This window comes from Chroicocephalus ridibundus, chromosome 4 (genome assembly GCF_963924245.1).
Source record: "Chroicocephalus ridibundus chromosome 4, bChrRid1.1, whole genome shotgun sequence".
In the NCBI taxonomy this organism is placed as follows: Eukaryota; Metazoa; Chordata; class Aves; order Charadriiformes; family Laridae; genus Chroicocephalus; species Chroicocephalus ridibundus.
Window position 1 is genome coordinate 75,354,580 of NC_086287.1, and position 10,811 is coordinate 75,365,390.

Sequence of the window (10,811 nt, forward strand, 5' to 3'; positions counted from 1 at the left end):
ACAAGCCCCCGCGGCCGCTGCCGGCGGCCCCGCGCAGGCGCAGGCGGCGGCGGGCCGGGCAGGGGGAGCCGCCGGGAGGGCCCGGCCCCGCGGCCGGCGGTGAGCGGCGGCGAGGGGTCCCTCTGGTACAAGCCGGCCGGGGCAGGAAGTGCGGGGCCGGGGCGGAGGTGGTGGGCCGGGGCAGGGAGCGCAGGGCCGGGGCGGAGGTGGTGGGCCGGGCCCCCAGCGTGCTGTCCGTGTCGGGGGGTGAGGCCTGAGGCCCGCAGCGTGGCTGGGCGAGGGGCGGGTGGTGTGTGCGGGACTAAAGCCAGCGGCGGGCGGCGCCGGCTGCGGCTGTAGATGGGGGCTGCCGAGAAGGCGGCGGTTGAGGTTTGTGCTTGTTTCATAAAGTTGCTCACTAGTAAAAACCTCGTGAGGCAGAGCAAGCTTTCTAGTGAGAGCCGGTGTGCCGTGTAGCGTTAATGCGGGGCACCGGCCGGTGGCCGAAGGATTTTCGAGCCGTAAGGACACGCAGATGTGGTGCGTTTGCTGGGAAAGGGTCAGTGCTTTGGGATAGCACCGGGGACCAAAGCTACGTGTCTGTCTCAGCTTGCTGTGGCTCTCGTGTAGCCTTCTGTGCTTGGGAGAGCCTGCTGTTTGTTGTGTGCTCAGCTCTCTCCTGCTCGTTATCCCTGCCTCCTTTATAGATGGATCTTAATCTTCCAAAAACTAGTTTTTACATGTTGAGCTTCCCTTATCTGCTTGGATTTGAATTGTTAAAATTTACAGCATCGTTGATCAGTGTCATTGCAGTATAACTGATTAATAGCTAAACCCTTGAACGAAGGCTAAACAGTAGCTAAACCAGTGAGGGTGATGGTAGGCGATACACAACTTTTTTTATGGCTTTTCTGCATCAAAATGGTGCTCAGACTGCACTGTGCTGAGTCTCAAAGGTTATCCATTCAGTCTGAAGAGTTTACGTGGCCCAAGAGGCGATTGTAATTGCCCCTGTCTCTCTTGGTTTTTTTCCAGGCTTGTGATCACCATGGCTGCAGTGGATCGTTTCTACCTCCTGTACAGAGAGATCAGCCGCTCCTGCAGTTTTTACGTAGAGGCCTTGGCTATAGTTGGAGCTTGGTACGCGGTCAGGAAGTGTGTCTCTCTTGCGTTCAACACTTACAGCATGCTGAGGGTGCATGTAATTCCAAAGCTGGGCGGCGAGATTGATCTTGTCAAGCGGTACGGAAAGTGGGCCGTGGTCACTGGTAAGAGACTGAAGCAGTATATTTGCTTATGTTTATATAGCATATTGTGCCGAGGCTGTGAAACTTGCTAGCTTATATTGTTGGGTGAGCTTTATGTCACAAGCTGGGCCTGCATTATCTCAGGTTGCAAGTTCATCAGCATGAGCAGTGACAGTTGTTCTGTGCCTTACTAAATTCACTTCCTCGGGAGATGGGTGAGCTCAGTGTTGACTAACCGCTGGGAAAGCACGACAGAACAATTTTTCCCCAAAATTACAAGGTACACTCCAAACGCATATGAGCGCAGAGAGAGATGCAGACAAGATCCTGTTTTTTTGCTATGGGCTTTTCACATGTGCTCAGGTTCTTCTGCAAGGTTTAAGTCATGTGCCTCTGACATCCTTGCCTTTCATTAAGGTTCTCCAAGCTCTCTGTTGTCATAGAAAATATAAAACTTGTATGAGTTGGGATTGCAGAAGGTTTCTACTGGCAGTCACAGAAACATGGTGGGATGACGCACATGACTGGAGTGCTGCAGTGGATGGCTGTAAACTCTTCAGAAAGGATAGCCCAGGAAGGAGAGGCAGTGGGGTGACCCTGTATGTTAGGGAGTGTTTTGATTAGAGCTTAATGAAGGTGATGATAGGGTCGAGTGTTTATGGGTGAGAATCAGGAGGAAGGCCAGCAAGGCAGATATGATGGTGGGAGTCTGTTATAGACTGCCCAACCAGGATGAAGAGGCAGGTGAAATATTCTGTAAGCAGTTGGGAGAAGTCTCACAATCGCTAGCCCTTGTTCTCTTGGGGGACTTAACTAACCAGACGTCTGCTGGAAATACAGTGCAGCTGAGAGGGAACAGCCTAGGAGGTTCCTGGAGCATGCTGGGGATAACTTCCTGACCCAGCTGGTAAGGGAGCTAACTAGGGAAGGTGCCCTGCTGGACCTGCTGTTTGTGAACAGAGAAGGACTTCTGGGTGATGTGATGGCTGGAGGCCATCTTGGCAATCACGAAATGATAGTTTTCAATTCTTGGAGAAGCGAGGAGGGAGGTCAGCAGAACTGCCACCTTGGACTTCTGGAGAGCAGGCTTTGTCCTATTTAGGAGCCTGGTTGACAGAGTCCCTTGGGAGGCAGTCCTGAAGGGCACAGGAGTCCAGGGAGGCTCGACGTTCTTCAAGAAGGAAATCTTAAGGGCACAGGAGCTGGCTGTCCCCAGGTGCTACAAGACAAGCTGGCAGGGAAGAAGACCAGGCCTGGCTGAACAGAGAGCTTTAGCTGGAACTCAGGAAAAGGAGAGTTTATAAACTTTGGAAGAAGGGGCAGGCAATTCATGAGGACTACAATGATGTCATGAGGTTATGCAGAGAGGAAATTAGAGGGGCCAAAACCCAACTAGAGCTTAACCTGGCTAGTGCTGTAAAAGACAATAAAGTGGCTCTATAAATACAATAGCAACAGAAGGAGGTCTAAGGAGAATCTCCATCCTTTATTGGATCCGGGGAAAACATAGTGACAAAGGCTGAGGAAGAGGCTGAGGTACTTAATGCTTTCTTTGCCTCAGTCTTTAATAGTAAGACCAGTTGTTTTCGGGGTCCCCAGCCCCCTGACCTGGAAGATAGGGATGGGGAGCAGAGTGAAGCCCCCGTAATCCAAGGGGAAATGGTTATCGAGCTGCTACATCTCTTAGACACACAAAAGTCTATGAGGCTGGATGGGATCCACCCAAGGGTAGGTACTGAGGGAGCTGGTGGAAGTGCTCGCCGAGCCACTTTCCATCATTTCTCAGCAGTCCTAGCTAACCGGAGAGGTCCCAGCTGACTAGAAGTTACCAAATGTGACGCCCCTCTACAAGAAGGGCCATCAGGAGGATCAGGGGAACTAACGATTCTGTGGTTCTATGACAACATTATCTTTATTGTTGTGGTTTTGAGATCACTACATGCAGTGCCATGTGATCTTCAGAGAAGGGAACAAAACTATAATTGAAAGAACTGTCAAAAGAGAAGGCTAGGGCTGCTCTGATTTTCACCTTGTTTTTTTATTTTCTATTACAGGTAGCACAGACGGTATTGGGAAGGCGTATGCTGAAGAACTGGCAAAACGTGGCGTCAACATCATCTTAATCAGCCGAAACAAAGCGAAGCTGGAGGCTGTATCTAGAAGCATATCTGAAACCTATAAAGTGGAAACAGACTTCATAGTAGCTGACTTCAGCAAGGGGCGTGAGCCTTACCCAGCCATTAAGGAGGCTCTGAAAGACAGAGAAATTGGCATTTTGGTGAATAATGTAGGAATGTTTTATTCTTACCCGGACTATTTTACCAACCTGCCTGAGGATATGCTGTGGGACATGATCAACATTAATATTGCTTCTGCTAACATGATGGTGCATATTGTGCTGCCAGGCATGGTAGAGAAGAAGAAAGGGGCAATTGTGAATGTTTCTTCTGCATCCTGTTGTCAGCCAACACCAATGTTCACCATCTATGGAGCCTCTAAAGTAAGTTGGGGTGTAATGTTTAACGGTATGCACTGAAAAGTAGATGCATTATAGGTTGGTTGGTTGTAAACATATTCAGCACAGATATCAAAATATACTTGAAAGTTTTCTAGGGATTTGTTCAAGTATCGGAGGTGAAGGTTACATGTAATATGCAGCAAACTCTTTGTCTTCACCAATACTGGGCTTTGAACCAAAGTCAGTGCTATCTGGATTATGTGTGAACTGTGGCATAACGGTAGTTCTAGGAAAAATGTTACCTTCCTCAGAGGAATGATGCGCAAAGCAAAGTGGCAGTTCTATGAGCCGTTGAAAGGGTCAGGAATTTCATCTCTCTCTCCTTCAGCTGAACTGTGCAGACATACCTCTAGCTGTTTACACACTAGTATTGGGTAGCAAGAATTTGCTAAAATTACCACTGTGACAAGGGCTGTGACCAAACCCAGCCATTGCTTCACCTAACACCAAGGGGCAGAAGGCTTCTTACATCACTGTCTGTATCATATTTGGGGAGAAGGGAAAATAACTTCCACCCCAGGTAATTATTCTTCCTGAGGAGATCCAGTCAGTAATGAATAGGATGGGGCAGCTGGGTGATGCTGGAAGTACGAATGCACGTGGGGATGTGGATTTACGCTGGATGACTTGCTGCTGAATCCACAAAAGCAACAGAGATTGTAGAAAGATCTTGTCTTGATCCGGTGTCTAAACACAAGTTATTGCACCGAGCTGTGGGTGGGTGCCCTCTGCTGTAGCCTGACCCCTCTGCAGCCTTGCTCCTGGGATAACTCTTGCAAGTACTTCCTTTTGCCTGGAGCTCTTATTGCCCCAAGGTATAAAATTCCTTGCAGGTTTTCTTCAGTGTGGAGACTGGCTTAAGATTGTTGTAAAGTTGTAAAACTACAACCAAAACAAGTAAAAGGCCTGAACAAAAAAGAACAGAACAAAACCAAGTGTACCAGAGTTTCCTCCTTTAGCTGCCAGCATTAATCCAAATCCTAGATCAGCAATCCAGTTGAAAGCCTGGCCTCTGTACATTGGCACAGAAGTGGGAACAAGGTGCTCTAGCATCCTAAGCCTCTCTGTGCCTTACACTGTTAAGGTGTTTGAAGTGGTTGGTTGGTTTGTTTTGTTTTCTTAAAGCAGGCGTAAGAGCATTTGTAGAAGATGCTCTCCCAGCAGTTTGTTGGGAATGGTGCTTTTGTGAGGCTGTTTGGGAGCAGAAACCCATTCACTTGGAAGCTGAGTCTAAAATGCTCTTTCTCGAGGGCAATCGGGTGTGCAGTGCAGCAGCAGCTTCAGCGGGGTGTCAGTGTTGCTGCGTTGATAAAACCAAGCCATGCTCATTTTCCCGTCTCTTTGATTCCAGCAACCCCAGTTATCAGGCTTGCGCTTTTTTATGTTACTCTGTAAACGTAAAATGAACTATAGGAGATAATACAGATACATGTAAACAAATGCATGTTTAATTTTGCATAAGGGAGTCCCAGGAAGTAATTAAACTAGTTTCTGGGGAAGATCAGCTGGAAATTGAAATTAACCTGTAAGTGTATTAAAGAACGGGACTTCATTTTGTACTTTTGAAAAGAGTATGTATAGTTTGCTTTGGAGTGTCCCCGACAATGCCCGCAAACTAAACAAGGTGTTTGTTTTAGAGGAAATAAATGTTTCTGTATTGTTTTTAAGCAGAAATTGTCGGATTTTTTGTTAAATTCACATCAGAGATTTAAGCAGTAGCTTTGTCCTGCAAGTTACTGTACTGTTGCAGGTTTTTAGCAAACAAATAGCAACAAATACCAATGTTGGTAATGCTTTAGAAATGTGCATTTCTATACTATTTATTCAATGTTTTATATAAAACTCTGCCTTAAGACTGGACTGTTTTTTAAAAAAAAAAAAGGGAAAGAAAAAAAGATGTCTCTTTCTGCTTTTGTCTTTCTAGACCTACTTGGACTATTTCAGTAGAGCACTACATTATGAGTATGCCTCAAAAGGAATCTTTGTTCAGAGTTTAACCCCGTTTATAATTGCTACAAAAATGGTAGCATGCAGCAGCATTACATCAGAGAGATCTTTCTTTTTTCCTTCTGCTGAAGAATATGCAAGTCATGCTGTTTCTACTCTTGGGATATCCACAAGGACTACTGGATACTGGAAGCATGCAATAAAGGTAACAGAATTCTTTAAACTATTTCCTGTTTGTCAATAGAAGTAAATAAGCTGTTTACTTTCCTAGGAGTCTGAATGAAAATTATGCTTGGATTCTGAAAAAGTGCAATATATTGTAGGACTTAAAGGCATTGTGCCATATTTTCTCACTAATTCTGCTTTAGAAAATTATGCTCGGGCGTGCTTATTTTTAGAATCGAGAGTGTGAATCCAATTCCCACTTGAAATGCACAGCAGAAATGGGAAAGAGACAACTTTTAATTCAAAAGCACGGGGTGTCTCATTTCACTTGGGGTGCTGCTAACTAGGCAAACATTTCACTGTCTTCTATGAGCAGAAGTAGCTTTTTCCAATCTTAATTTATTGAGCATATTTCTACTTTGGGGAGGAGTGGACAGAGAGGATGGAATAATGGCAGGAAAAAAAGCCCACATTTTTATCCTGAGCTACCTGGGAAAAGGTCCTCTTGGTGTTAGGTTTTCATTTCTTGGAGGCAGACTCTGGGCTCTGAAGTAACTTTATTAACATTAGACACATCTCATGTGTCCTACTGAGTGGCTTTCTATAGCATTAGGTCGAGTAGAAGGAATTGAAGAAGTGAGGATCAGTCCAAAAGAAATAGAGAGACAGGAAGGATTCTGGCAAGATGTGGCAATTAAAGGAAGTGGACGGTATTGCTGCTGCAAACTTGAACAAGCCACTTCAGGATTTATTTGCAGAAGCTAACAGCTCTGTTGTGTGTACTACTTCCAAAATGTCCAAATGTATTTACTTTCAGGAGGTTGAATTTAAGGCTTAGGTGCTGATGTTTAAGCAGGTTTTGCCTTGCTTTAGTGGCAATTTGAGAAACTGGGGTTTTTTTAATGGAATGTATTTTAATCTCTGCCTTCCTTTCTTCTTTTTCTTTTCTCTCGTCTCCCTGTGCCTCTCCACAGTTCACGTTGGGTGAGCGCCTACCTGAATGGATCTGGGCATGGTTTGCAATGTATTTTTGCAGAATTATACGGAAGGAAGCTTTAACACACAAAGCGAAATAGGAATATCTAGACGTCCTGTGTAACGAGTGCTATATTCTGATCAGAGTGCTGCAAAAATGTTTAGTGAACCTCGCCGGACTTACTGTAACTTATCCATATCTTGCTCAACAAGCTACGTGTAACCTTAGACATCAGAAGTCTGGATCCTCTCTGTATCCTCGTATTAAATAGCTCCTCCTCTGCTTTCCTCCACGCCAAAGAGTTGACCTTGTTGAGGTTAATCTCTGTTCACTTTCTCTTTGAGGTAATTGGGCAGGAGCAGGTATAGTTTTAATTCTGATAGTAAATTGTTTCGTGCATAGTGCTACATGATGTCAACTCGTAAAATTGACAGAATTTGAGAATTCTCCAAATTTGTCAGAAATGGGGCCCCCAAAAATGATGCTGTTCACAAAGAGAATTACAGTCAACTGTATTGTCTTTATTATGTAGTTTTGCATAACTTTTCTGGTCTTTTAACAGCAGATGTTCTGTATGTTCTAAGTGCAAATGTTGTTGCTTTCGAATGATGTTACTTAAGGAACTTCTCAAAATTAAGGTGTATGACAACACAGACTGGGAGGTTGTTTAAATGACTGAAGAGGTCTTACAGAGCTGTAAAGGAATTTGGAGATAAGCTTATAAGTTTTCATATTCCAAGTGGGAATGATCTTGATAATACTTGAGATATTGCTTCATGAGTCTGAAATATGGCTGCAGAAATTGAATAAAGAATGTAAAAACACATTAGCTAAAGAAAAATAGTGAAGAAGTAATATTTTGATTTTAAAGTACTCTTTGGTTACCTAAGATGATAATAAACCTTATTGAAGTTTTGATGGTCTATGATTTTGATGCTTTTATTTATATAAATAAATATGTTTATGCATATGTACTTACTAGAAGTCATCTGGTATCATACGTGGCTCGTGTGTTGCAGGCTCTACATCTGAGAGTCACGAAAGCTGTCCTTTCTGTGTACTCATAATTGCTACCTGAAAGAGGGACACGACTTACGAAGAATGGTGTCAGTCTTTTTGTATTTTATGTTATCATGGGCTATTTAGTGCTGCTTCTGTAATGTTATACTGAAATATACAGTATCTTATGCCCAAGGAGCATCCTCCCCTCATTTGTGTTAGTATTTGCTGCTTGAATGTTATGGTGCTGTATTTCCTGATGGTGACAATGGGAGGTCAGTACGCTACCCTGGCTTGCTCCCTGAAATCCCTTCTGGAGGACGTACAACAGTGGCATTCTGTTGCTGAATAATGCAGTTGTGATTACAAAGCAGGTATCTGTTGCTCCTCTACAGTAGCTGTGGACTGGTGATGTTAGAACCTGGAGTTGTAACAGTGACGTCCCCCACAAAGCTTTTATGAGTAGGTTCTGTAGAGAATAATTTAGTGGTCATCCCATCCAGTAAGAGACTGGGTACAAATCTGTTTGTAAATAACTTTATTCTAAGTTGTTCTGAGTAGGCCCTAGGAAAGCTCGGGAGGGACTCTGGAGCAGGGAGGGGAGCCATGGGACGAGGGGGAAGGGGTTTACACGGGAAGAGGGGCGATTTAGCTGAGATCTGAGGAAGGAATTGTTTGCTGTGAGGGTGGTGAGCCCCTGGCCCAGGTTGCCCAGAGAAGCTGTGGCTGCCCCATCCCTGGAGGGGTTCAAGGCCAGGCTGGACGGGGCTGGTGGGAGGTGTCCCTGCCCAGGGCAGGGGGTGGCACTGGGTGGGCTTTAAGGTCCCTTCCAACCTAAACCATTCCGTGATTCTTCAAAGGGCAGCCTCCTTACCGGCTCCGGCGTGAAGCGCCCCTCCCCTCGCGGTCCGCCATCGCACCTCCCCGCGCATGCGCACTGCGCGCCCCCGGCGCGGTGCGCATGCGCGGGCCGCCATGGGGCTCTCGCGAGAGCGCTGTGGTAAACAGCGCACAAAATGGCGGCGGCAGGCCCGGCGGCGGCACGGTGAGCGGGCGGTGGGCGAGGAGAGCGGGACGGCGGCGGGGCTGCTGCTTCCGCCGCGCCGTTTCGGTGTGTGTGTGTGTTGTGGGGGGAGCGCTGTGTTGTCGAACTTTGTGGGTCGCGGAGCGGGGCGGGCAGCACCCGGGCCTGCAGCAGCCGGTGGCCATTCCCGGTGCCCCTTCACGGCGCCCCCCGTTTCTGGGGCTGCCTCGTCCTTCCGTGGCAGGAGCCGAGCTCCCTGAACGGGATGGCTCCTCGGCTGCCTCCGGGCCTCTCCCGGACGGCCGTCTCTGAGGAGATCCCGTCGCTCGGTCTGGGCTGCCCTCGCTTCGGGAAAACCGCGGAGTAGCTCCAAACGTCGCTGTTCTAGGAGAAGTTGGCAAGTTTAAGACCCTGTCCAGCTCCACACGCTAAGGGTATTAAACAGAATAAAGGTGTGAGCGTGCTGTTGTTCCTTTGCTCCTGGTTTCTGTCGTAGTTCAGCATCATGCTTACATATAGTCTGTTATCAGCCATAAGGATGTTTGTTTTGCTCATTAGCGTAGGTAGTTGTTTTATTTTATTGCATTACGGGTTATAAACCAACGCAGTGATAAGGTAGGCAGAGCTCAGCCAAGATCAGCAGTTAATGTACGTTGACCGTGTCTAATTTAGGGAGGAAGGGGAAACTTTGTAATCACAAGCAGTTCACAGCGAGCTGCTGTGGCGGTGGTTGCCGTCAGGTAGAAGTAGAGGAGAATTCTGTCCCTGTTGTAAGGAAATACTTCAGAATGCTAAATAAAGTTAAATAAAAATTAAGAAAGAGCTGTCGCATGCGGACTTGATCATTCTGTTGTTGTGCTGTGAGTTCAGCCTGTCTTTCTCCTAAATAGCGTGAATTCCTTAATAAGACTCCTGCTTTTCAATCCTGGTCACTGCAGCAATGTATAGCTCTGTGCTGCTATTCCACGTGCTGCGACAGACCAGATGAAAGTGTTTCTTTTCACTAATCTTACAATGGCTTTTTATCTGTCAGTTGCTGGTTAAATGTTTGGAATTTTTAAAAATGTTAGCATTGCAGTTTTTTCTCAAATGCTTCCCTTACCTTGGAACATGAAGGGGAAAAAGCTTCCCCTCCGCATGAAAAACATTTTCAATGCTTTCTTTTAACTTCACGTTATTACACCTATAATCCCAGCCCTTATTTTCTCAGGTCCCCACGTTGTAGTAACTCACATTCCAGCTCAAGAAAATCCAAAATCCTTTTTTCATGCTGATTTTCTCTTACAAGCGCAGGGACTGAAAGTTTGCTTCCTGTCCTTACCAGCCCTTGGCATAGAGTTTGAATTTGATTCTCCTTGTGTAAAATGGCGTACCGTAGCAGAATTTCTATTTGCCGCGTTTCTGATTGGAAAAAAGCCACCATGCTTTTTTAAGTGTCGGTGGACGCTTTTTATCATGTTAATATTTTATTTTGCACTTTACTTTTTCCTTGCATGGGCCTGACTTCATTTTTTTCTTTTCACTCCTCTTGCACAAAGGGTGGTAGAGTTCAGTTGTCACTGTTACCCGTTCTATTGTCAGGTTAATGCTTGAGTGTTCCACATGTGCTCTGGGTGAGCAAGGAAAAGACTTGAGCATTTGTGAAAAAGTAATAAACATATGAACAACTTTTCCCATATTATTTCTCATACTAACTGCCAAAGGTGTCTGTCTTCTGTGATTTTTCAGGCTATATATTTGCACAAATGAGAATTTAATTATTTTCTATATTGCCCTGCCTTACAGGTTGGCTTGCAATCAGCTTTGCTAATTCTTCCAGGGAGTTAACTTTGCCATCAGAAATGGAGTACAGGACTCAGCTACCACATCCTGAGTGACCGAATCCTTTCATACAAAATGGAGAAGAAGCGTAGAAAGAAATGAGCCTGTTTATAAGGCTTTACCTCAAAAGACCAT

The 10,811-nt window shown here is 45.7% G+C and overlaps 1 protein-coding gene and 1 long non-coding RNA gene across 4 annotated transcripts; one reads left to right on the top strand and one right to left on the bottom strand.

Annotated features, from left to right (window-relative positions):
- Positions 1 to 32: 32 nt before the first annotated feature.
- Positions 33 to 10,732, top strand: HSDL1 (hydroxysteroid dehydrogenase like 1). Of its 3 annotated transcripts, XM_063334250.1 has the most exons (6): positions 151 to 167; positions 1,015 to 1,247; positions 3,281 to 3,726; positions 5,669 to 5,896; positions 6,831 to 6,840; positions 10,641 to 10,732. In XM_063334250.1, exons 2-6 carry the CDS (start codon positions 1,028 to 1,030, stop codon positions 10,730 to 10,732), a joined length of 996 nt encoding a protein of 331 aa, XP_063190320.1. In that variant the 5' UTR covers positions 151 to 167; positions 1,015 to 1,027. The 3 variants fall into 3 exon arrangements, with proteins under 3 accessions (XP_063190319.1, XP_063190318.1, XP_063190320.1); XM_063334249.1 differs by lacking the exons at positions 151 to 167; positions 10,641 to 10,732 and adding an exon at positions 33 to 125 and having other exon boundaries at positions 6,831 to 7,748; XM_063334248.1 differs by lacking the exons at positions 151 to 167; positions 10,641 to 10,732 and adding an exon at positions 38 to 99 and having other exon boundaries at positions 6,831 to 7,748.
- Positions 3,339 to 8,760, bottom strand: LOC134515366 (uncharacterized). The gene is made up of 3 exons (XR_010070959.1): positions 8,706 to 8,760; positions 7,812 to 7,906; positions 3,339 to 3,477 (listed from the first exon to the last, which is right to left on the bottom strand). It is a non-coding gene; the product is annotated as an uncharacterized LOC134515366 (long non-coding RNA).
- Positions 10,733 to 10,811: the final 79 nt, after the last annotated feature.